This window comes from Setaria italica, chromosome V (genome assembly GCF_000263155.2).
Source record: "Setaria italica strain Yugu1 chromosome V, Setaria_italica_v2.0, whole genome shotgun sequence".
Lineage (NCBI taxonomy): Eukaryota > Viridiplantae > Streptophyta > Magnoliopsida > Poales > Poaceae > Setaria > Setaria italica.
Window position 1 is genome coordinate 5,548,548 of NC_028454.1, and position 26,465 is coordinate 5,575,012.

At 45.6% G+C, this 26,465-nt stretch overlaps 3 protein-coding genes and 1 pseudogene across 6 annotated transcripts; all 4 read left to right on the forward strand.

Annotated features, from left to right (window-relative positions):
* Nucleotides 1-5,154: 5,154 nt before the first annotated feature.
* Nucleotides 5,155-6,356, forward strand: LOC101782299 (pathogen-related protein). The gene is made up of 3 exons (XM_004967818.4): nucleotides 5,155-5,551; nucleotides 5,645-5,943; nucleotides 6,058-6,356. The coding sequence occupies exons 1-3, from the start codon at nucleotides 5,275-5,277 to the stop codon at nucleotides 6,202-6,204; spliced, it is 723 nt and encodes a 240-aa protein (XP_004967875.1). The 5' UTR covers nucleotides 5,155-5,274; the 3' UTR covers nucleotides 6,205-6,356.
* An 8,753-nt stretch (nucleotides 6,357-15,109) lies between these two features.
* Nucleotides 15,110-18,653, forward strand: LOC101780169 (annotated as a pseudogene).
* A 508-nt stretch (nucleotides 18,654-19,161) lies between these two features.
* On the forward strand, nucleotides 19,162-23,222 carry LOC101783931 (sugar transporter ERD6-like 5). Of its 3 annotated transcripts, XM_004967822.3 has the most exons (18): nucleotides 19,164-19,450; nucleotides 19,661-19,723; nucleotides 19,820-19,909; nucleotides 20,080-20,139; nucleotides 20,238-20,303; nucleotides 20,379-20,444; nucleotides 20,539-20,614; nucleotides 20,825-20,889; nucleotides 21,331-21,423; nucleotides 21,520-21,600; nucleotides 21,683-21,767; nucleotides 21,887-21,933; nucleotides 22,012-22,074; nucleotides 22,145-22,204; nucleotides 22,305-22,358; nucleotides 22,469-22,528; nucleotides 22,649-22,763; nucleotides 22,895-23,222. In XM_004967822.3, exons 1-18 carry the CDS (start codon nucleotides 19,280-19,282, stop codon nucleotides 23,029-23,031), a joined length of 1,452 nt encoding a protein of 483 aa, XP_004967879.1. In that variant the 5' UTR covers nucleotides 19,164-19,279; the 3' UTR covers nucleotides 23,032-23,222. The 3 variants fall into 3 exon arrangements, with proteins under 3 accessions (XP_022682860.1, XP_012701757.1, XP_004967879.1); XM_012846303.2 differs by having other exon boundaries at nucleotides 19,163-19,450; nucleotides 19,661-19,909; XM_022827125.1 differs by lacking the exon at nucleotides 20,238-20,303 and having other exon boundaries at nucleotides 19,162-19,450; nucleotides 19,661-19,909.
* A 97-nt stretch (nucleotides 23,223-23,319) lies between these two features.
* On the forward strand, nucleotides 23,320-26,445 carry LOC101783533 (amidase 1). Of its 2 annotated transcripts, none has more exons than XM_022827126.1 (9): nucleotides 23,320-23,598; nucleotides 23,673-23,825; nucleotides 23,952-24,076; nucleotides 24,250-24,375; nucleotides 24,566-24,751; nucleotides 24,856-25,003; nucleotides 25,357-25,525; nucleotides 25,649-25,783; nucleotides 25,886-26,445. In XM_022827126.1, exons 1-9 carry the CDS (start codon nucleotides 23,351-23,353, stop codon nucleotides 26,045-26,047), a joined length of 1,452 nt encoding a protein of 483 aa, XP_022682861.1. In that variant the 5' UTR covers nucleotides 23,320-23,350; the 3' UTR covers nucleotides 26,048-26,445. The 2 variants fall into 2 exon arrangements, with proteins under 2 accessions (XP_022682861.1, XP_004967878.2); XM_004967821.3 differs by having other exon boundaries at nucleotides 23,369-23,590.
* The last annotated feature ends 20 nt before the right edge of the window (nucleotides 26,446-26,465 follow it).

Sequence of the window (26,465 nt, forward strand, 5' to 3'; positions counted from 1 at the left end):
CAATCCACGAGAACTGTTGGTCCATCCCCACACCGCTGCTACCTTCCTCTCCGATCAGATTCGCCGCCACCACCGTACCCTTCCTTCCTCTCCCCTGCTCGCACTCACGCCGCCCTCGAACATCGTCTCTAGCGACTCCCGCGCATTGGAATCAACAGCCCTCCCCCTCCTCCACGCACTAACCCAACTCCGTGGCGACTCCCCCGCCGCCTCCACAGCCTGCAGCCAGTGGCTCTGCCGTCCCGCCCACAACCTGCAGCCGGTGGCTCTGCCGCCCCACCCACAACCCACTGATGGCAGCCTTCCTCTAACCGAAGAGAACCCCCACCCCCGCCCTGTCCTTAGCCCACTAGCTGTCAAGCCACCAACCCCGGCTAGCGGCGTCCCCGCAACCCGCCTCCGCTTCCGGGCTACCCTGCGAGACCCACCCCTTTCTAAGGTCGGCGGCAATTGGACCTTCCCTAGCACTCCTGCAGCCCCAAACCTAAGCTCGAAGCCCAAACCCTAGCAGCGCAAGCGACGAGTGAAGGAAGAGGAAGGAGGGAGAGGAAGAAGGAGTGAAGCGCCATAGATAGGGTTTGGATGATGTTGGAGATCGCCCAAAAACTAAGCAACCTCGAGCGCCGTTCATAGTCAAAAACCCTTCAACCTCGCAAGTCCTAGACCAAGGAACAAAACTTGGTAAAACCTCGCAACTTGTCATGAAGGCCATTCTGTTAATAAAACTCGTACCCTTGTATATTCCTTGTTACTTTAGGGATTCAAAGCTAACAAATATTAGCTGATGACCGAACTTCAATCGAGCTAACCCTCGGATGCTCGGAGCTGGTTTAGAGCACCAAACCATCACCTTTTCTTCTCTTTACTCAAGAATGGAACCTAAGTGAAGGCGTCGCAAGGTTACAAGCTCTTGAAGTATCACAACGAACTAAGCACCATGAGGTTGGAGATTTTACCCGGCTCGAGGGTAACGATACGAGGTTGGAAGATTGATCTGGTGCAAAGGTAAAGTCCCGAGGTTAAGAAGATGAAGGCGAGAGAAACGTGACTACATGAATGCGCGAGAAGCGTGACTACATGAAGGCGTGAGAAGCGTGATAGCATAGATGAATCCAACTTGTACAGGTTACCCCAATGACCTTTATGTACGGTATATTCTAGTAATGTAGTAGTTGAAAAGGGATATTTTCAGAATGTAAAGTGGCTCACGGGTCACTATACAAGGGAAGCCCTACCCCGGGGACTCATTGCTTTTGAGAACTTACCAATGCTATCTCTTTCTATTCATACATCTGTTGGTGTCGAATTCCTTTGAGACCAACAGATGGAGGGAGAAGAAGAAGGCGGGGGAGAGGAGGAAGACGGAGCTGACAAGTGAGCCATCTAATACGACAGATAACTCTCCGCATAAGGGGGTGTTTGGTTGCAGGGACTAAAGTTTAGTCTATGTCACATCGAATGTTTAGATACTAATTAGGAGTATTAAATATAGGTTAATTACAAAATCAATTGCATAAATGAAGGTTAATTCGCGAGACGAATTAAGTTTAATTAATCCATGATTAGCACATATTTACTGCAACATCACATGGTCAAATCATGGACTAATTAGATTTAATAGATTCGTCTCACGAATTAGCTTTCATTTATGCAATTAGTTTTATAATTAATCTATAGTTAATACTCCTAATTAGTAACTAAATGAGGACTAAACTTTAATCTAAAAAGTCACAACGCCTGCCTCAGCACGTCACAGCAAGACGCCGCCAACTCCAAGCTTCCAAAAATCCTAGTCACCATCTCAAAAGGAAAAAAAAAATTCAGTCGCGTAGGTACCGCGACCGTCTGCAAATTCGCTCACGAAGGTGGCTGCGAGCTAGTACTAGCAGCGGTTTAACACTCTCAGCCCTTGTTTACTTTCCTCCAAACTACCAACTTTGACACTATGCAAAAAGAAGATTCCCCATCACATCAAACTTGCGGTACATGCATGGAGTACTAAATGTAGACGAAATCAAAAAATAATTGCACAGTTTTGTTGTACTTTGCGAGACGAATCTTTTGAGCCTAATTAATCAATATTTGGACAATAATTCACAAATACAAACAAAACGCTACAGTTGCGTATTTATGGCAAAATGCCAATTTTACCACTTCCAAATTGGAAAGTAAACAAGGCCTCGGAGGCGGAAGCTTCCTCTGAGACATGTCGCGCTGTGACGTTTACTGCCTCTAGCTACGCGTGACGATCGCGCAGTTACATCCTTCGCCTACAAGAAAAGCAACCCCATATAACATGCCATTTAGATTTGTTTATTATTATGGCAGCTCATGCCGTCACTAATGATCTCACTCTCTGCTGCCGCTGCCGAGGACCGATCAGAAAATGATCGGTCAAGACTCGGGGTTGTTTGTTCCTCGGATTAAAGTCCAGATCCTGTCACATCGAATATTTAGATACTAATTAGAAAGATTAAATATGAACTAATTACAAAATCAATTGTATAGGTGGAGGCTAATTCACAAGACGAATTTATTAAATCTAATTAGTTCATGATTTGACAATATGATGCTACAGTAAATATGTATTCATCATGAATTAATTAAGCTTAATAGATTCGTCTTGCGAATTAGCCTCCATATGTGCAATTGGTTTTGTAATTAGTCTTAAACATTCGATATGACAGGGATTAAAATTTAATCCGTGGAACCAAACACCGTCGCACGGACGACGATCACATTTCTGATTTCTCCACCAAATTAATCCGTCGTCTGTTTGTCCATTACCATCGCGATCTGCCGGTGTTCCATTCCTGATCTTTAATACAGTAATCGCCATGGAAATTCCACACCAATTCCCCCGGCATCTTGGCCCCACATCAATTCCCTTGTATATTCCTTGTTACTTTAGGGATTTAAAGCTAACAAATATTAGCTGATGACCGAACTTCAATCGAGCTAACCCTCGGATGCTCGGAGCTGGTTTAGAGCACCAAACCATCACCTTTTCTTCTCTTTACTCAAGAATGGAACCTAAGTGAAGGCGTCGCGAGGTTACAAGCTCTTGAAGTATCACAACGAACTAAGCACCATGAGGTTGGAGATTTTACCCGGCTCGAGGGTAACGATACGAGGTTGGAAGATTGATCTGGTGCAAAGGTAAAGTCCCGAGGTTAAGAAGATGAAGGCGAGAGAAACGTGACTACATGAATGCGCGAGAAGCATGACTACATGAAGGCGTGAGAAGCATGATAGCATAGATGAATCCAACTTGTATAGGTTACCCCAATGACCTTTATGTACGGTATATTCTAGTAATGTAGTAGTTGAAAAGGGATATTTTCAGAACGTAAGTGGCTCACGGGTCACTATACAAGGGAAGCCCTACCCCTTTATAAGGGGGACTCATTGCTTTTGAGAACTTACCAGTGCTATCTCTTTCTATTCATACATCTGTTGGTGTCGAATTCCTTTGAGACCAACAGATGGAGGGAGAAGAAGAAGGCGGGGGAGAGGAGGAAGACGGAGCTGACAAGTGAGCCATCTAATACGACAGATAACTCTCCGCATAAGGGGGTGTTTGGTTGCAGGGACTAAAGTTTAGTCCATGTCACATCGAATGTTTAGATACTAATTAGGAGTATTAAATATAGGTTAATTACAAAATCAATTGCATAAATGAAGGTTAATTCGCGAGACGAATTAAGCTTAATTAATCCATGATTAGCACATATTTACTGCAACATCACATGGTCAAATCATGGACTAATTGGATTTAATAGATTCGTCTCACGAATTAGCTTTCATTTATACAATTAGTTTTATAATTAATCTATAGTTAATACTCCTAATTAGTAACTAAACTAAACAAGGACTAAACTTTAATCTAAAAAGTCACAACGCCTACCTCAGCACGTCACAGCAAGACGCCGCCAACTCCAAGCTTCCAAAAATCCTAGTCACCATCTCAAAAGGAAAAAAAAAATTCAGTCGCGTAGGTACCGCGACCGTCTGCAAATTCGCTCACGAAGGTGGCTGCGAGCTAGTACTAGCAGCGGTTTAATACTCTCAGCCCTTGTTTACTTCCCTCCAAACTACCAACTTTGACACTATACAAAAAGAAGATTTCCCATCACATCAAACTTGCGGTATATGCATGGAGTACTAAATGTAGACGAAATCAAAAAATAATTGCACAGTCTTGTTGTACTTTGCGAGACGAATCTTTTGAGCCTAATTAATCAATATTTGGACAATAATTCACAAATACAAACGAAACGCTACAGTTGCGCATTTATGGTAAAATGCTAATTTTACCACTCCCAAATTGGGAAGTAAACAAGGCCTCGGAGGCGGAAGCTTCCTCTGAGACATGTCGCGCTGTGACGTTTACTGCCTCTAGCTACGCGTGACGATCGCGCAGTTACATCCTTCCCCTACAAGAAAAGCAACCCCATATAACATGCCATTTAGATTTGTTTATTATTATGGCAGCTCATGCCGTCACTAATGATCTCACTCTCCGCTGCCGCTGCCGAGGACCGATCAGAAAATGATCGGTCAAGACTCGGGGTTGTTTGTTCCTCGGATTAAAGTCCAGATCCTGTCACATCGAATATTTAGATACTAATTAGAAAGAGTAAATATGAACTAATTACAAAACTAATTGTATAGGTGGAGGCTAATTCACAAGACGAATTTATTAAATCTAATTAGTTCATGATTTGACAATATGATGCTATAGTAAATATGTGTCAGATCATGAATTAGCCTCCATATGTGCAATTGGTTTTGTAATTAGTCTTAAACATTCGATATGACAGGGATTAAAATTTAATCCGTGGAACCAAACACCGTCGCACGGACAACGATCACATTTCTGATTTCTCTACCAAATTAATCCGTCGTCTGTTTGTCCGTTACCATCGCGATCTGCCGGTGTTCCATTCCTGATCTTTAATACAGTAATCGCCATGGAAATTCCACACCAATTCCCCCGGCATCTTGGCCCCACAGCGGCCAGCATTTTCCAGAGCTAACGGACAAGCGCCGTGAGGACGAGCAGAGGCGGCGGCTCACTGCGAGTTGGCGACGACCACCGCAGCGCCGGGAGATAACGTTGTTTTCGTTATCTGCTCTGATCTCTCTATAAGTAGATAGGGAGCCACGCTTGTTATCGCCGCACTAACATAATCCATCAGAGCTGCTCCCAATTACTAACAGGTTTCCCTTGAAGAGAGGCAAGGGCCAGGCGGAGCTCGCCGTGCGTCAGCAATGGCGGCGGCCGCGGAGGTGGGAGCAGGGGACAAGTACCGGTCCTTCATCCACGGCGAGAGCGAGAAGGACACCGTGTGGAGGTACGGCGCGCCGCCCAACTACGACGTCGTCAACAAGCTCTTCGAGGCGGAGAGGACGCGGGTGTGGCCCGAGGGCTCCCTGGAGGAGAAGGTGCAGCGGCTGCTCAAGACATGGGAGATGGAGCTCGTCCACAAGGTCCGCCCCGAGGACCAGAAGACCGTCAACTCCGAAAAGTACTCCGCCAGCAACAACGGTGAGATTCATGAGATCGATCACGCTTCCATTGCCGGCTCCGGGCCGATCGCCGCCAAAGCTTCCCACTGACGCGCGCCGATGCCGCCTGCAGGGATGAAGGCCCAGAGCCGGGCGGAGCTGATGGCGATCGGCAGTTACAACCACTTCCTGCGCACCAAGCTCCCGCCGGAGCACCGCATCTTCGACCCGGACCAGGAGACGCTCGACTCCGCCATGGCCACGTTCCTCACGGCGTTCCCGAGGGGGTTCGCCATCGAGGTGCTCGACGTCTACAGCGGCCCGCCCAAGATCGCCTTCAAGTTCCGGCACTGGGGGTACATGGAGGGGCCATTCAAGGGCCACCCGCCGCACGGCCAGCGCGTCGAGTTCATCGGCGTCTGCATCTTCCACGTGAGTCCTACTACTTCAGACAGACGATGCTGCATTCGATCGATGCTGCATTTGCTCCAAGTTCAGACAGAGCGTGGCCTGAATTCCTCTGCACCGCTGTGATGATGTTTTTAGGTTGACGAGGAGATGAAGGTGGAGAAGTCGGAGTACTTCTACGAGCGCGGCAACTTCCTGGCCAGCTTCTTGAGCCCGCCCGATGCTGCGCCAGGTTCAGGTTCAGCAGGTTCAGGATCGGGATGCCCCGTGATGCGTGGGAACTGAATGTCAGCATGAGCGTGACAGCAACGTACAGCGTGTGTATCGCGTCTGCTTCTCATTGATAGTGATAAATCCATGTCGCACGAAATAAGTGTTGAATATGAATAAAGTAGTTTGTTTGTTCTCGTAAGAAAAAGGAGAACTTGTTTTTTGTTTCACGTTTGTCTGGCTCTGGCACGGCTCGTTCGTTACAATATCACTTCAATCGTATCATCTCGAGGTAAGTTTTAAAAAGACGGAAAAAAGTAACAGTACGCACTATTATAAAATATTATAATCAACTTACGTAATTTATTAGTTGTTGACCCAAAATCTAGACCGCGGACTCTGCGTTGGTAACACACGAGGACCTAAGAGATTTGCTTAACTCCAGTGCAGGCTTCAAATCGGCTCGTGAGTAGTGCAAGGCGTGCCAGTCAATTTGACTTGCAATTGACAAGTGAAACGTAAATTTTATGAACCGATAGATGGCGAAGCTTTCGAGCTCATAGGTAGGCATTCTTTGAATTAACACCGTTAAGATATATTCAATATTGACAGTGGTCAAGCACCGAGAACGGGGATCCGGAGGGACCCCTTTTAGAGATCCGGCTGAGGCTTGGCGCCAAGCCTCCCTACATATACCGCCACCCTTCTTCCTGCCCGAGAGTTCCTCCTCATTCTTCTCCACTCTCTCGGGTTTTTACTCTCCCTACTTCGCCCTAGACTACGAATCGACATTGTAGCTTAGGAAACTTTCATTTGATCCGTGGATCCTGAAGAGCAAGGTATCCTTTCTCCCTCGTACCTTTTTTTCACATCGATTCGCTATATATTTGTTGCATTTTTGAACTTAGGGTTTCATGCAAATGTAGGATGCCGAGGCGTGGAAAAGCTAAGAAACTAAGGTAATCTCAGCGCACGTAGTTATGTTATATGCTCATTGTTGTGGATCAAATGAAAAAACCTTAATTGTAGGTTTATTGTTAAGTGCGTTTGATTCATAGAACGAAATAAACTAAATTGTAGTTATGGCACCAAGAAGACCGGAAATGCGTTCGATCCATTACCTCTGCCTAGTGGTGTTCCAGTGCCGATGTGCTTTTGCGGCGATCCTTGCAAGGTAGCCAAGTCCGATGAACATGCCACGTATAGGCAGAGGTATTGGATGTGTTCCAACTTTGCGTTTGAACCTACACTTCGTCAGCGCCGCATTAACATGTTGGTAAGGAATTGTTGTTGTCTTATAATTATTGTCCATAATTTTTTTGTTTTATAACAATTGCATTTGTTGTAGACCCCTCCACCGCTATGTGATTTTGAGCAGTGGATCGACACTGAGATCAATCCTGAAGACAAGGAGTTTTTGGAGTATAGATGCGCTGGGATGCAGAGAGGAAGGAGGTGTATGAGAAGAGACTCATAGAGGAGGCTGCGAAAAAGGAGCACAAGGAAGAGGAGGAAAGGAGACGGGTTGCTGCGAACAGGGAGGAGAGAGAGAAGAAGCTTGAGCGGGCACGCCGAGCGAAAGCAGCGGTTGAGGAGAATCCTGATACCTTAAGGAAGGGAAAGTGGCCTCGTTGCACTCAGTAGCCATATTTAGGTTCTAGTTCTATGGTTTATTTATGAACAATATTTTCTACGGTGAGACTTTTATTATGTTGTCATGTAATAATGCACTTTAAGTATGGACACGTAATTTGTAGACGACCTATGTTTATTTTGCGATGTAATGCATTTCGAAGTTGTAGTCTAGCGAAATTTCCGTAGAAAATAAAAAGGGTACTTGTTAGCGAAAATTCGGCAGAATTTTCCCTACTTTTTGATGCAATCCATACAAAATTACGAGATGAATAGTGAACATAAATACAAACATACAAGCATAGAAGCATATGACACAAGCATATGACACATTCATAATAGAATGCACAATAGTTCAGAATGAAAGTCCATATATACAAATAGTCCATATAATACAAAGTTCGCAATAAGAACCGCCACTGCCTCCTAGTCTTACCCTTACCCTTGTGACCAAGGGCGTCGGTGCCTGGAGTGTAAGGAAAACGTGGACGATGTAGTCTAGTGCCTACAACCTATGTAGGCTGAGTCAAGGGAGCCTCCTGGAGCTGAGACGGGCCAAGCTCCTCGGCCCTCTGCTCATCGTCGTCGTCGTCGTTGTCCTCATCCTTGGATGCAATTGATTTCGAACCTGAGGGGCCTTGGCTAGACGTACCGACGCCTCCTTCACGTAGGGATGGAACGTGCACGTCTCGCGTCGTGGCAGTCCTGCAACCACAACGAGCAGCGGCACGGCGAAGCCGATTTGACAGTCGCTGCAGTAGTAAAAACTAGCTACACGAAAGAAGAATGTAACGTATTAATAAAGTATTAGAAAGTAACAAAATTTAAGACTTACCTCTAGGAAGCTCCGCGTCTCGGGGTCCGTAACTGTAGGACGGAAATGCTCTATATCTCTAACCGAGCTTTGGAGGGTACGGCCCTGCAACAAATGACTAAGTCACTAAAGCAATAAATGATTAAGTCATTAACTTACTTACACACTAAGTCACTAAATGACTAAATGATTAAGTCAAATGGTCACTAAGTCATTATCTAACTAACTAAATCTCTAAGTAACTTAACATAGAACGTAGAAAAGTGAAGCAATTGTCTTACCATCCTATCCAGGATTGGTCCTGCCTCCACCTGCCTTCCAGCACGAGTACTCTGATCGTACACCATGTCTTCATCGTCGGATCAGTGGATGTCGGCGTAGTCATCTTCCGTCCACGCTGCCCTCAGCCTGTGACGCGTCGCACCTTAGTACCAAGTCTGGTAGTGCCTGTACTCACTGTGTGTGTGCGGCTCGTCGTTCTCGTCCACGTTTTCATCGAAGTTCTCCCAATCGTCAATGTACGCCTGGTGGAATGCGGCCCACTCAGAGACCTTTCGTTTCTTCTTACGATCCACGCTGCACGTCACGTTACATGTTACTGCTAGGCAATATTTAGGTAATGGTATTGAAATAATTCAAATACGAAAAGACTTACTTGTGTAGCTCCACACTAGTCGAGGTCGCCGGTGGTGGCCAAATCTGCCTCATCCCAAACTACCGTGCTATTCAATCCGGCAGGTGGTACTCGACAGCATAGAAGCATATGAGAGGGCACTTCATCCTATAAAGATCGTCGTCCAACCCACACACGAAGCTAAGGGTTAAAGGAAGTGCGTCCTCTCCTTCGTAAGGCTGCCAATTTACCTGCAACATGACAAAACAAGATGTTAGTTGTTATACTAAAAGATTACAAAGCATGTTAAAAAAAATTGACTTACACTATGAGCCGTGAGCGCGTCTATCTCGTTGATGTAATCCAGGTACGCGCGGTCCAACCTCGTATGGCTAACCTTAACCTGATCCCAAATATATGCCCATGTCGGCTGCCGTCTCGGCATCTCACCTGGGAACCACGGTCGACGCGGCATAATCTCGGGACGACCAACAGGAAGACGGGCCCACATCCATAACTGCAATAGGTAGACACACCCACCAACTGACGCGGAGCCCGAAGTCCGACGGCACGCCTCGCACAGCTGCCGGTATAGAAAACACAGCACAGCTGATCCCCAACTGTAAAGACGTGCCTGGTGCCAGTCAGTGAGGCAGTGGATCCACATCCAAGACGCAGTGTCACCTGTAGCGTCTGGGAAAAGAACGCAGGCAAACAGGTGCAGGATCCACGCCTTGCAGTAGTGCCAAACTGTCTCCGCATCCGCGTCCTGGGGGCACTGGCCGAAGTGTTCTCGTAGCCAGGAGATTAACACTCCAGATGTGCGAGTCCCTTACTCCTCAACCTCTCGCCCAAGGAAGGCTGCCACTCGTGCTCTCCAACCCTCTGAGACGCACGGTCCAGTCACTGCATGGCCGCGAATTGACAGACCCAGCATCTTCTGACAGTCCTGTAAGGTCACTGTCATCTCTCCGAACGGCAGGTGAAAGTTGTGAGTCTCGGGCTGCCACCTACATTTTGCAGCATTATTACTTGTTAACATGTAAGGACATAATAAATTGAATATGAACGGAGGTAATAGAAATAAAGTAATACCTGTCAACCAACGCAGTTATAGCCGCTGAGTTGAACTTGGGCATCCCACGATGAACCTGATACGAGATGACATCTAGGCCCGCCATCTCTAGCAAAGGAGTGTAGCGATCGTCGTACTACAGCGCCAAAAACCCATCATGGGCTCTAGAACAAAGGAGCGGAAGGACCTGCATGCAAACAAACCGAGTCAGACATTTCTTAGGAAACAAGACATGGACGCTTGCAAAACTTGAATCATGAATTGTAGATTATTACCTGCCCTGCCGCTATGAGACGACCTCGGTGGGTCTGGTTGTACGCCTGGTCTAGTAGGTGGAAGTGCGCCATCCTACAAAAAGGCAAAAACAAATAAGATTAGTAAACAATGAACCATGAAGTTAGAGATGTAGAAACACAACCTGTATGAATAAAACACATATGAAGTAACGAAAAGAGCTACTAGTCGCACCTCACTAATCTGCCAATGGCAAGTGCGTGAATTATGGCCCAATCTACCGCACTTGCCGCACTCGTTCTGTTCTGGATCAGCAAGAAATGGTGTTGCTCTACCACGCCTCGTTCTTCCGGATACCTGATCCATAGTCATGTTATGCCTCGTCCGCTTCCTTGTTCCACGTTTGTTCCAACGGTATGCAGGATCCGCAACATATTTTGGCCCATCATATGGAGGCCACTCTCTAGGATCCCGGAAAGGCACGAAGCGGGGGCTCCATGTCCGCACAAGGGTGTCTACGCTGAACTCATGAGGTATCATCCTCTCGATATCAAAATTGCGATGCCTAGCTGCTTCCACCAAATGAGAACATACGAAGTGGTACTGCCTTGGCCTACCACAAGTGCACTTGAAATCTCGGAGGACTACCACATGTATCCTCGACTCTCGGATCTCGCCGTCAGACATTGTCCCGCCCCTATGCTTGACCTGATAAGTACCTGTGCCGAGATCAAAACATTGCACCTCATGTGTGGAAGCCCTTTCATTTGCAATGCTGAGATGTCTGTTTGGTTTTTCAGCCCATCTCTTCCCAGCAATCTGCAACGCTTCTACTTTTGCGTGTCTTTCATTGAACCACACAACAAGCCTGTAGAAGGTGAATTCAACGATAGCATTCATAGGCATACCACGTATCCCCAATAACAACTTATTGAATGACTCGGCCATGTTACTGCACTGAAACTCATACCTCCAACCACCGGCGTCGTGAGATCTAGTCCACTTATCCAAATCTCTCATCAAACCAGCGAGCCATTATCTACCTTATGCATTTGTTGCGGTCCTGACCTACTCCAATTTGCGCTGAAAGTAATAGTCCTCAAGCTGACGAGTAGCAACTTGAAACAGATCAAAATTATCCTACACACTATCCTTCCGAAGAAGGTTCTCCGCAAGGTGCGGAGTGCACCAACGATGATGCAAAGGTGCATAGCCCTCTATCTGCTCTTGCACAGCATGAAGTATGCCCTGATGCCTATCGGATATGACGCCAACCTCCCTGCCAGGACCAACCACATGTATCCGGACTAGTCTTAAGAATTATCCCCAACTATCATTGTTCTCCCTCTCAACCAATGCAAATGCCAAAGGAACCAACATATTGTTCGCGTCACAAGATATGGCTATAAGAAGTGTGCCCCTGTATTTGCCAATCAAAAACGTACCATCAATAGAGAAAACAGAACAACAGTGCCTAAAGGCTTCCACAGACTGAGGGAAGCACCAGAACGCACGTCCGAATATCTGCCTCCCATCCTTCCAAGCATTTGGCTTTAGGATGTACTCATAATGCATGCCTGGATTCACCGCTTTTATTGCATTAAAAAGCACTGGCAGCTGCTCGTACCCAGACTCCCAATCCCCATATATCATCTTCCACGCTCGCTGCTTAGCCCTCCAAGCTTTACCATAGGTTATCACATAACCTCCATAAATCTCCTCAACAGTTCTGATAATTGTTCTAACTTTCATGTTGGGTTGTTCCTTCAATATTCCCATCAACCGCTTCGCCATGAGGGTAGATGTTAGCTGCGGATGTCTCACTGTAAGCTCATGGTCAGCACAATTGTGTGGACCGACAACTTTTGTGATCTTCCATTTCCCGATGATATTTTGCTTCCTTGCACAAACCCTCCATGGGCATTGTTCCTTGTCACACACAACTGTGTAACGGCGCTCCGCATATGAATGCAACACTTTGTACGATCTCTTCCGTATCACCGCAAAAGCTTGTAATCACCTCTTCAATGTGGGAAGGTCCTTAAATACCCTTCCCTCCTCAATAACCATACTAGGACTAGCTTCAGGAGCTTCTAGGAGCTCATCATCACGTCCTTCTGCAAACGCCTGATCGGAAAGAGTAAGATCGCTAAACTCATGAACTATCGGATCACGACGTCCAGGGAAGATATGTCTGAACATCTCAATATCACTCTCTGTCATCTCTCCAACAGGACGATCATCATCAGAATCAAGATCCACTCCCATCTCGTATGCATCTTCATCATTCAAAATTTCAACACTATTGGAGCCACGCAATCCATCTCCACATTGCACTTGCGCATCAACTAGAGGCACATCCATATTTTCTGGAATATCTCCTGTACCATCAAGTACAAATATGAGTAAAGAATAAATTGATGGAACGAATGGGATTACCTCTCAACAACAGAAACTGGTAAGACACTTACTCGGATCATTCTGAGTGAAAAGGAACTCATTAGAAGAGTCCGCCACATCATCAACAATCCGACAACCATGTCCAACTACTTCATTAGGGGCAGATTCAGCATCGGGAATAACAGGTTCTGGGACGGGAGGATCGAAGTGTGCCCGTTGACCCATTGGTCGGGAAAATACAACTAACTACTAAATACAACTAACTAACTATGTCACCTAATATGTACCTCTGTACTTAACTATACAACTACTTAACTAAATAACTAGTTTACTATGTAACTAACTATACATCTAACTACGTAAAGAAAATTGGACATGCATCTAGTTAAATAGTGTCATGAGTATCCTCTAATCTTTCTATCATTGCAATTCATAAAGATAAACTTTCTATCTAACAATTCTACCTAACTATTCTAATTTACATATCTAACAATTTCATCTACCAATTCTACCTACCTATCTAAATTCTACCTAACAATCTAATTCTAATTTATCTATCTAACTATTTTATCTAGTTAACTATAACTCTTCCTAGAGTTTTACCTCACTGATGAACACCGGCGGCAAGGCGTGGGGGCGGGCACCGAGCGGGGGTCAGATGACCTCCGGCCATGGAGGGCGCGGGCGACGGGCCGTGGACCACCGGTGGGGGCGACCGCGGGCGTCCGGGCTGAGGGGCGGGCGGCCTCCGGACAATGGCGGGCGCGGGGCGGCCGCGGGCAAGGGCCTCCAGGCGGGCGGCCACCGGACGGGGGGACGTGGCCGCGGGGGGCCGCGCGGGGGGCGCCGGCCGGGGCGGCTCCGGCCGCTGGGCGGCCTTCGGCCGGGCGCGGGCGCGGGGCCTTCGGGCGGGCGGCCACCGGACGGGGGGGCGTCGGCCGGGGCGGCTCCGGCCGCCGGGCGGCCTTCGGCCGGGCGGGCGCCGGGCGACGGGGCGCGCGCCTTCGGGCGGGCGCCGGGCGGGGGCGGGGGCGGTGGCGGCGGACTCCGAGGCGGCGGTGGCGGCGCGATTTGAAACGACAAGAATGCAAATGGACGCGCAAAAGGAAAGGAATCCCGGTACTGTGTTAAGAGGCTTGGCGCCAGGGAGGCTGGCGCCGAGGCTTGGCGCCATAGATATCTATGGCGCCAAGGCTTCGCGCCAGCGATGGTGGCGCCAAGGCTTGGCGCCATAGATCTTGGCGCCAAGCCTCACGCGCCACGTCAGGGGGTCGGCGCCACGCCTCCCTGGACAATATATGGATCCCACCTGAACACTACGTGGGTCCTACATGGGTCTCATATTCACGAGGAGGCTTCAAAATCAGCTCCTTTAATATAGTATTATGTAAATAGATTGTGGCCCCTCACGTGAGGTTAGAATTCACGAGGAGGCTCGAAAACCAACTCCTTTAGTATATGTAAATAAATTGTGGCTCCCACGTGAGGTCAGAATTCACGAGGAGGCTCCAAACGAGCTCCTTTCGTTGTATGTAAATAGATTTCGGCGAGCGGGACCGTATTCTCGATGCCGATGCCAATGAATTATCCTACCACAAGCCCTCATTGCGCACCAACTGCTCGATCAAATGCCCAACCCGTCTCTTCGCCTCTTCCACGCTGCCGCGCACCTTCCCTTGCGCCTCCAGATGCCATAAATCGTGATTCTTCCCTGCTTGGCAGGTAATTGCTGCAGTAGTGCAGTTTCACAAGGTCTTAGCATGCAACGAGATGAACAATGGTGCATTGGTGCTCGACTGCTCGGTGGAAGGTTGAAGAAGCACATGCCAAAATCAGTTGCTGAGAGGGTGAAACGACTCGAAGATTTGTACGGGGACTGACTGACTGAGCAGACAAAGTGGATGTTTGGATTGCAATTTTGCAAAGTGATCTTATTTCCTATGCCAAACAAAGCCCAAGATTGTTTCCATCCACCATTTAACCGAATTTGCAAGGGATGGATGATCGAGAGCAGATGACAAAGAAAGGATGAGAGAGGAACAAGACAAGCATCAGCATGAGCTGCATGACCGGACGCAGCAAGTTTTATGGTCACTCACTGCCCCGCTGGACCGATCCGCCCGGCCAGCCGCTGGCCGTCCACTGGTCACGCTCAGAGCAGCTCTCCTCCGAACAAAACCAAGCAAGGGACAGACGTGGGACGAACCCATGCATGGTCGGTCCGATGGAGCCGGAGGGACGGGACGCAGCCGGGAAGCCTCTCTTGGTAAGGGTGGCCGGTGGCAGCGGCGGTAACAGCCGTGGCAGCGCATCATCATCTTCGATCGCGGTGGTCGTTGGCAGCACTGCCGTCGCCGTCGCCGGGTCCTTCGAGTTCGGATTGTCGGTAAGCCCTGCGTTTATTTGTGATCTTTTCCTGTTGCCCCTTTTCACATTTTTCTCGCAAAATTTGACGTTTGATTTCGGCTTCCTTGCTGCAGATCGGCTACTCATCGCCGTCTCAGCTGGGCATCATTCGTGATCTCCACCTCTCCTTAGCTGAGGTATTCTCCTGTAAACGATGCTTCATCTTGGTGGCATATATAGCTGAGCTCACTCTTTAATTAAGCACCTCGTAACAAGATATGCTAATCTTCTCATGTGCACATCGCATGCAGTACTCTGTCTTTGGCTCGATCCTGACCATCGGAGCAATGCTGGGCGCCATTGTCAGTGGCTCCATAGCAGACCGGGCCGGTCGAAGAGGGGTACGTGTTAATCCCACCCATTACGGCATTCCCCCATCCTGCTAGAACTGAACAAACTGCACCAGCAAACTTCACCTTGTACCCAGCCAAAGAGCGAGCCAGAGTGTTTCCTTTGTATATATGCTCTCTTTGACCGACCGATTTGCGCATAACGTTCTGAACGTCGCGGCGCGCAGGCAATGGCAATATCAGATGTTATCTGCGCTCTTGGATATCTCTTGATAGCCTTTTCCCAGGTTCCACTCCACTCCTCGTTTTTTTTATCTTTTATTTCGTAGTTCATCTAATAGGTGGGTTTCACATATCTTTCTGTAGAATTATTGGTGCCTTGACATTGGAAGGGTGTTAATTGGATGTGGAATTAGTCTTCTTTCATATGTGGTGATTACAATAAACAACTCCACCTTGTTACTTTTTTTAATAAAATCAGTTTGAAACTTTGTTGTATCAGAGATAACACCAAAGAACCTTAAAGGAGGCTTTGCAACTGTAAACCAGGTTTGTACTGAACTCAATCAAGGTAGACTTTAATACTGGTTGTTCAGAGTTAGCTTTATCTCAAAGAAAAAGAAAAAACAAACTCCTCCGTTCATGCAGTTTATGATATGCTGTGGAGGGTCGCTTGCCTTTGTTCTTGGGACCTTTATCAACTGGCGTACCTTGGCAATTGTTGGTAAAGTAGTTTGTTTGGATGTACCTATCTACAATACCTATAAAATGAGAATACATTTTACTAGGTCTAAATCAGACCAATTTTAATTGACCTTTATTTTCCTAAAAGTATCTGCTTCCAATTTATGCAAATTATGAAATACTGTTACACATGAATGAAAGTGCTACTTTTTCTCTTGTAGGAGTGGCACCATGTTTATTGCAGCTGCTTGGCCTTCCTGTGATTCCTGAATCCCCAGATGGCTTGTAAGTTGCCTTTCAACTAATAATACTTGATTAATCTTTATTTCCACTTCGATCCCATTTGTAGTTGACAAAATCTCTCTTATTAGAAGAGACTAGTTTTGGGTGGCATTGACAGACTTAAGATGGTCACTGGGTCACTCATTTGAACATCACATGAGGATCATATGCAAGGGAACATACTTTGAACTTTCAATTAATTAAATAAAAAAATTTCAGCTCCAGGCCTAATTTTAGAAGAAGTTATGATAAAATTTGCAAATATACCAATTGAGAATTTTAGATTTGGATCTTCTTATAATTATGGTTGCTTTGCTCTAAGCTCTATATTCGATAACTAAAGGCTCTTCTCAGAATGAAATCTGATAGAAAAATGAAGTATTTCAGGCTAGTTCTGGACACCCAGGTGCGTTTGTGGCAGAACTTCAAAAGCTAAGGGGACAGGGAACTGATATCTCTGAAGAGGCCTCAGAAATAAAAGTATGAAAATGCTGGAGTTAAAAACAATCCTTCAACTCACCGTACTACTTCATGGTCTTATTAATTATATAATCCACATATACAGGTTTTCACAGAAAAGCTTCAGCGCCTACCAAAGTCAAAGATGCTGGACCTGTTTCAGAAGGATTACCTTCATGCAGTTATAGTGAGTATCTTTAAAATATGTCATTCTTCATAAAAGGAACATCTTTCTGTTGTTTCTAACGATTAGTTCCATGGTCAGGTTGGAGTTGGGCTAATGGTCCTTCAACAGCTTGGGGGAGTCAATGGCATTCTCTTCTATGCCAGTGGAGTATTTGTTTCGGCCGGTAAGGAACAATGACAACTTATTGCCTTAAATCACCTGCACTTGTTCTGTTATCAGAAGAGAAATGTTTACCACGGATCACACAGGGGCACTACACTAACAGTCTAACACTCCTGATATGAATCAGGTTTCTCGTCAGGAAACACAGGAACGGTCGCCATGGCCGTTGTACAGGTCACTTCATCAAGCCCCTAGCCAGCTCATGTGCTTCTAACTGAATTCAGACATATGACTAGAGTTTTGAGTTTTCAGATTCTGATGATTGGATTAGGGGTGCTTCCGATGGACAAGGCTGGAAGGAGGCCACTTTTGATTGTAAACTAATTATACTTGAAATTTGAAAGTCAGTAACGAATTATGATATTTATGCTGCAATCTTTCAGGTCTCTGCAGCTGGGACATGCTTGGGATGCCTACTAATTGGTTTGTCATTCTTATCTAAGGTTTGGAATTTCTAATATCGATCGCGTCATTGTAAGGAGGTCGACAAATTGCCATTCTTAGGCTCAACCAGTGGTATTTCTGTTCCAGGAACAGCACTGGGAAATGGGACTTGAACGTGCTCGCTTTGGCTGGCCTTCTGGTACATACTGCTACTTCGACTGCTGTTCTGTATGACTGTATTCTCCGTTACTGGAAAAGAGGTCTCTCTCACAGACACACTTGGAGCTATTGTTAAGTTTTTTGCTGTTTGCAACCAGGTTTTCATTGGATCCTTTTCACTGGGCATGGGGGGATACCATGGGTTATAATGTCAGAGGTACATTTTCTACTGTAACTAGAAGAAACATGAGATGACTAACCAAAACAAAATATTCAGAACTAATAGGCTCAAAAGAATTCCTGTAATAGAAATGAATTTTACTACATTCTTCACTGATCATGCAGATCTTTCCCATAAACATGAAAGGATCAGCAGGAAGCCTGGTGACCTTAGTAAACTGGCTCGGTTCATGGATCGTCTCGTACGCCTTCAACTTTCTCATGACATGGAGCACTTACGGTAAGTTAAGGCACCAAGCAGAATTTTGGTCCAATTGTATGCTGATGTATGTCTGTATATACCTTGGACGATGCAGGCACATTCTTCATCTTCGCAACCATCTGTGGGCTCACAGTCGTATTTGTGGAGCGCTTAGTGCCAGAAACTAAAGGAAGAACCTTAGAGGAGATTCAGGCCTCCTTGAACTCGTCCTTGACGCCCTTTCACAAATAATTCTCCTTTTCTTTATCTGAAATAGCTGGTTCCCTTGATACTCTTTGTAGGATGTTTAGTTTCAGTCATTATCAGGGATAAAATTATTGTAAATGACATTTTGCCCCAATAACACATGCACACTGGATTACATGCAGCCAATGAGCCAAAGTTGCCAAACAGGGTGCCCTGGGCCTTTGGGAACTGATGAAACGTTAACGAATGGTGAAACCTTCCCTTTTCAAAAAAAAAAATAATAAAGAATGGTGTCACTGAACTGAATGTATTTGGATTACATGCAGCCAAACAGGGCATGTCAGAGCGAACTTCCTCGGATAAATAATACGACCTTGTTGAGTCGTCGTTGTGGCGAACAGAATGAATGCCCCTCGATTTTTTTTATTTGCCCAGTTTTCGCCATGGCCTATTTAACCACACAAAAGATTCCCATCAGCGTTAATAAAATCGGCGACTAAGGAGACCGTAATGCGCGAGATGAAAGCGAAACCAAAGAAAATGACAAAGAAAAGACATGGGAAGAAGAAACAGACAAGTGTCTGCACATGTCAATACATTGATCACTGGTGGACTGGACCGATCCACCGCCCGGGCGCCGGTCGTCCTCGTCAAGTCGTCAGCTCAGCTCCAAACACACCATACCAAGAGGCAAGAGCCAAGAGGGACGGCCGACTGAGGGGGAGAACCCAGGCCGCCCCGATGGAGCATGAGGATCAAGAAGCCCAGAAGCCTCTCCTGGCCACGGCGGCGGCCGGAAGCAGCGGTGATGGCCGTCAGGGAGCTTCGTCTCCCTCCTCTTCCTCTTCGATTGCGGTGGTGGTCGCCAGCACTGCCGTCGCAGTCGCCGGATCCTTCGAGTTCGGCATCTCGGTAATCAGCTCTTCCTCTGTAGTGGCTACTACTGAACGCTGCAAATTTGCCGCCTGTGTGGAGTAGGTAGCAAAGCTGTTAGAAAATTATGACCAAGAAAGAATTAGTAGTGGGTTTATTCTGGTAAATTGTTAGTGATTTTTTTGAAGGGTGAAATCATCAATAATCACGGACCGGGGGAAGTTAATTTCGATTTCTTGCGTGCTGCAGGTGGGCTACTCGTCGCCTTCCCAGCCGGGCATCATGCGTGATCTCGACCTCTCCTTAGCCGAGGTACCCTCCTGTATTAGATTGCTCGTCTTGTTGACAAGAACAACTGAACACTGGGTAGTGTCCCCTGCAACTTACTCTTATCATGCTCATATGCAGTACTCTGTCTTTGGCTCCATACTAACGATTGGAGCAATGCTAGGAGCTATTGTCAGTGGCACCGTGGCAGACCGTGTCGGTCGAAGATTCGTAAGTGTTGATCCCAATTCGATCCTGCTGATTGAGCTTGCTGCACCGCCGCATTTGGCATGTACCAAAGTCAGACAGCCAGCAGAGAGATCATTCATATGATCTCAAGTTCTTCACTGTGCTCTGACTGACGAAGTTGTGCTTGACTTCTTGGGTTTTGCGGCATGCAGGCAATGGCAATATCAGATCTTCTCTGCATTCTTGGATATCTCCTGATAACCTTTTCCCAGGTTTGCCCCCTCTCCTACACATTTCTACTCTAGTGTGCTCTTTAATGCCTTCTAGTACAATGTATAGTGCAATACTGTGATTCGTGTATTCTCCGTAGAATTTTTGGTGGCTTGACATTGGAAGGCTCTCAATTGGATGTGGAATTGGCCTTCTTTCATATGTGGTGATTACAATAAAGATACTCCATCTTGTTACCTTTCTGGACGAATTCAGTCTGAACTTTGCAGAATCTTAACAGGTTCCAGTCTATATATCAGAGATAACACCAAAGAATCTTAGAGGAGGGTTCGCAACTGTAAACCAGGTTTGTACTGTACTCACTGTACTTAATTAAGGGAGAGTTCATCGCTAATTGTTCAGAGGTTTATCTTAAGAAAAGAGCTCCCCTATTTATGCAGTTTATGATCTGTTGTGGGGCATCGCTGGCGTATGTTTTGGGGACCTTTATCACTTGGCGTACCTTGGCAATCATTGGTATATCTTGCTTGGGTGTACCTTTTTTTACCGTTCGTGCACAACGAGAATAGGGTGTAGATTAGGTATCAATGTATCAGGGGCTGGTATTGCGCTGATTTTTAGTGTACCTTTTTTTTCTTAACTGTATCTACATCATGATTCATGCACGAGTGTACCAACAATTTTAATGCATATCATCATGTACGAATTTTAACTTACCTGTTATAGGAGTGGCACCATGTTTGCTGCAATTGGTTGGCCTTCTTGTGACTCCTGAATCCCCCAGATGGCTGGTTAGTAGCTTTATTTGAAGTACTGATAGTTTGATTATTTTTTTAGTTCCACATCCATTTTGAAAAATACCTCTCTTATTACAAGTTTAGAACTAAAGATGACATTGACAAACAGAATCAGGCATTTCTTAATATTGATCATGGGAGTACACTCATGTAAACATCAGACAAGGATCATAAGCAAGGAAGCATATTTGAACCTTTACATATAAATATTTAGCTCTTAGCATAAACTTAGAAATCAGCAGTTATGGTAAGGTTTGTATATTTTTTTTCGCCACCGTGCCTTAGCACGTTTTGTATAAAGACCAAACAATAAAGAAGTGTTAAATCGTCTCTTTTTCTGATCATAATTTCCTTAAGGTTCATATCATTAGCTAGAACCCACAAGTTTGGCACTTGGAAATTGGAATAATGCTTGACAATGATCATGTATCTCAGGCAAGGTTTGGACATCCAGGTGCATTTGAGGCAGCATTGCAGAAGCTAAGGGGAAAGGGAACTGATATATCTGATGAAGCATTAGAAATCAAAGTATGAAGTGCTTGACAGCTTGAGAATAATTATAAACATTCGACTTAATCATGCATTAAACAAAGCTTTTGATGATTCTGTAAACTTGGTATTCAGGATTTTACAGAAAAGCTTCAGCACTTACCAGAGTCAAAGATGTTGGACCTGTTTCAAAAGGCTTATATTCGTGCTGTTACAGTAAGTATCTTTAATATGCCTTTCTGCCTATTAGGAAGGAACATGTTTCTGCTGTTTCCTGACACATCAGGTCTGCGGTCAGGTTGGAGTTGGGCTAATGGTCCTTCAACAGTTTGGGGGAGTGAATGCCATTTGCTTCTATGCCAGTGAAATATTTGTTTCAGCCGGTAATGAATGATAACCTATTTCTTAACTCACATAAACTTGTTTTGGTCATGAGGAGAATTTTTACAATGGATTGCTCTTGCGTATTATACTAATTACTAAGTACTCATGATCAAATCAGGTTTCTCATCAGGAAACACAGGAATGCTTGCTATGGTTGCTGTCCAGGTCTCTTTAACAAAGACCCTACCCAGCTCACGTGCTTCTTACTGAATTTATGTGTATGACTAGATTTTAAATCTGCAGATTCCGATGACGGGATTAGGGGTACTTCTAATGGACAAGGCTGGAAGGAGGCCACTTTTGATGGTAAAAAAAGATATGCTCAGAGTTAATAATGAGTTACGACCACAGTAATATGTATGGTGCAATATTTCAGGTCTCTGCAGCTGGAACATGCCTGGGTTGCCTACTAGTTGGTTTGTCATTCTTAGCGAAGGTTTGAATTTTCTGAAAATGATTTCATCATGATAAGAAGGTCAACAACTTGCAATTCGTCAGCGCAATGAGTTGCTATTATTTTTCTCTATCTGGAGCAGGAACATCACTGGGGAAAGGACCTGAACATATTGCTGGCTTTGGCAGGCATTCTGGTACATACTATTTATTGTCTATTTTTCTGTTTACCTGCAGAGAGCCTGTCTCTCACACACAGACATACACAAAACTGTTGTTCTGAAGAATTTTGTTATTTGCAAACCAGATTTTCACAGGATCCTTTTCACTAGGCATGGGGGGAATACCATGGGTTATAATGTCAGAGGTACCATCCTGCCATAAGTATAGACACAGGACATTTCTGTCGAAAACAAAATATTCAGAACGGTAGACTCGAGAGTATAAAATGAATTTGTCTATATTCACCACTGGACTGGACATGCAGATCTTTCCCATAAACATGAAAGGAGCAGCAGGAAGCCTTGTGACCCTAGTAAGCTGGCTCGGCTCATGGATCATCTCGTACGCCTTCAACTTTCTCCTGGTGTGGAACTCTTATGGTAAGTTAAGGCATTCAGAAGATAATTTTGGCCAAAGTGGTAGCATCAGCACAAACATCGATGCCACCAAAATTTCATATATCTACAACTTCTGACCATGTATTTATGTATATACCATGTCCGGAATGCAGGCACGTTCTTCATCTTTGCAACAGTCTGTGGCCTCACGGTCGTGTTTGTGGAGCGGCTAGTGCCGGAAACCAAAGGAAGAACCCTAGAAGAGATTCAAGCCTCCATGAACTCGTCCTTAACGGGACCCTTTCAGTAATGATTTGCTTGTCTAGTTTAGATAGCCAAATATCTGGAATGCTGTTGTTTGTAGACACATAGGAGGTTGCATATCATGTTTTTCCAATAACAGATATAATGCATACTGTATTGCAAAGTGCGTGCCACCGATTCTGGCTTTAATCTCGTTTCTACTTTCTACCACCCAAAAGAGAATAGTAGTAGAATACACGTCCTACTTCCCTTTTCTTTGAAAAAAAAATGAACATTGGTACGTATCCTCTTTGTTGCAGTCTGATTTTTTAGGGATTTTTTTTTGGTCCACTTCTCTATTACTTCTTGCTCCTGGGGTTTAGTCCATGGACCCCGTTGAATGTGCGAGGCGAGGAAAATTCAGCATTTCAACTGTACGAGATTTTCCACAATCCATCATTATCAGTGGTGGGCGGGAACCGAGAAGGGCGAGGGGAAGGCATGGCGACGGAGCTGGAGGGCGGAGACTACGGCGCCTTCATGGAGAGATTCGAGCTGCTGCCTCCGCAATCTCAGCAGACGGAGAAGCTCCCGTTGCACGGCCTCACCTTCGCCATCAAGGACATGTGATCAAGTGTCCCCTTCTTCTCTGTCGATCTCCAAATTTGATTGTCAACGACTGAAGCCATACGTGTTGTCTTGCTGCAGCTTCGACGTCAGCGGCCGCGTCACCGGGTTCGGCAACCCGGACTGGGCGAGGACGCATGGCCCCGCCGCCGCCACCTCCCCCGTCGTCCTGGCCGCGCTGGCCGCCGGCGCCACCGGCGTCGGCAAGACCATCATGGACGAGATGGGCTGCAGGTGATCGCCCGTGCCTCCACCTGAAACCGGGACCCATTTCAGATTACAGTATCTTGCAGAGTTGCAGTTGCAGTTGGAAATCCATCAGTTTGATCAGGCCGCTAAAATTCAGCCCGATTTCCACAGCATCGATGGGGAGAACGCGCATTATGGCACGCCAACTAATCCCTGCGCTCCCGACAGAGTTCCTGGAGGATCCTCCAGTGGATCAGCGGCCGCGGTCGCCGCAAAGCTTGTCGACTTCTCTTTAGGTCAATCCCTGCCCAGCCTTTTGCTCTCCTGTAGTTTCACAGTTCTTGGATATTCTTCTTTTTAGGGACTAATTCCTATTTATTCTTTTTTTGAGGAAAGAATTGTTCGTTTTTCTCAGTATCAACAAAGTATTTTTTTCTATACTTTCCCATTGTGTGATAATGTTATATAGGCACGGACACCGGTGGCAGTGTTAGGGTACCTGCTGCCTACTGTGGCATATTTGGACTCAGGCCTTCCCATGGATTGGTTTCGACAGAAAATGTCGTTCCAATGTCGCAGATGTTTGATACTGTTGGTGGGTAGATATTCCTCCTTTTTTTCCTCTGTTCATCACTTCAAGTTTCATGTCCCATTGCTGTCTGGCCTTTATGAAAATTAGTAACTTAATGTACTACTTTTTTTGTTTTTGCAAAACAAATGCAGTATTTACTGTTAGTGTTCAGAATGATGCTGATATTTATAATTATTCAAATCACGTTGTACAGGGTGGTTTGCTAGAGATATCTCTACGTTATCTCGTGTAAGCAATGTGTTGTTGCCGCTACCTGCTGACAACACTATCAAGCAACCAACTCAATTTACAATTCCCAAGGACTGTTTTGAAATCTTAGGCTCTTTGAGGGACCAAACATATCAGGTTCTCAATGCCTCAATAGCTAAGAGATTTGGTAGTAAGTAATTCTATGAACTCATATACTAGCTTAAGCCTTAAAATTACTCTGTTTCCATTAAAGATAATAGATCTTATCTGCTGCGAATGCCTTTATTGTCACAGGTGATGCAGTAGATAATAGGAACCTTGGTGAATTCGTCTCCAACAATGTTCCGAAAATTGGGAAGTTCATTAGCGACTTCTCGAAAAGCGAATCACCTTCTGTACCTGCTCTATCTGCCATTTCATATGTCGTGGGATGCCTCCAAAGGTTTCACTTACAACTTATTCAGACTAAGCAATAATAGTTCTTGAAGTTGCTAGTAATTCTAAATATTGTTTTACCAAAAATAGTAAAATACAAAAACCTTGCTCTAGCCCACCTTCTTCATAATTAAATAGCACTCCGTCCAATAACACATACTGAATAAGATATGAACAGGCATCATTTAGGATTATTCTTTTATGACTGGAGGGAGTAATTCAGAAGATGGGCCTGACAGGGGAATAGTTTGGTGCCATTTCAACAGTTGAAAATTTGTTAATCAGTATGGTTTTTTCTTTCCTCACGATCTAGAGTTACCCATCATGGGTGAGGAGGAACAATGTGAATATCTGTTTCAGGTCCGAATTCAAAGCCAATCATGCAGAATGGGTCAACACTGTAAAGCCTAACCTAGGCCCAGGCATCCGAGAGCGGGTACACGGGGCCATTACATCAGAAGCTGGACCCATGGAGGAGTTTCATGTTCTGAGGACTGAATTCAAGGCTGCACTTGATGCTCTTGTCAAGGTACTTCAGAATTCAGAGAGTTCCTCTGCACCTGCTGCAGTTTTAAATCAAACAGAAGTGCAGATAATCATTAACATTGCTGTGTTCTTTGTGATCTCTTGCTGACTTATTTTTCATCTGTAGGATGATGGAATCCTTGTGATCCCAACAGTTCCTGGTTCTCCACCAAAGCTGCGCACGGAAGCTGCTGCGCTGGAAAACTTCCGGGCAAGAGCATTTTCACTTCTTGCAATCGCTGGACTGTCTGGGTTTTGCCAGGTATAGAGCTGCTGAACCTCGATTGCAACTGATCATGCAATTCAGATACCACAATTTTATTGTCACCGATTGATTGGTGTTTGTGCTGGGCATGGGATACAGTTGAGCATTCCTCTTGGCGTGCGCGATGGCGTTCCAGTGTCGGTCTCTCTCGTGGCACGCCATGGCGCGGACAGGTTCCTCCTGAGTGTGGCTGAGGAGCTGTATGAGGCGCTCAAAGAGGAGAGCAAGAAAGCATGGAGCTCATCAGACTCCTCTTCCTGAGCCATCAGTCATAATTCAACCATATGGAAACAAGCGGAAGTGAATTTTGGTTAATAAAGCAGTAGCATCAGCATAAACATTGATGCCAACAAAATCTCATATGTATGCAGCTTCTAATGATATATTTCTATACACCTGGGTGATGGAATGCGCAATGCAGGCACATTCTTCTTCTTTGCAAGCATTCTGTGGGTTCACAGTTGTGTTTGTGGAGCGGTTGGTGCCGGAAACCAAAGGAAGAACCCTAGAAGAGATTCAAGCCTCCTTTCGCAAATGGTTTGCTTGTCTAGTTGACTAGTTTAGATAGCCAAATCCCTGGATTGGGGATGCTAGCTTCAATGGTTATCTGGGATGCTATTGTTTGTTGTACACACAAAAATTACTTCCCTTTTTTTTCATCTCTCCTTTCCATTTCTCT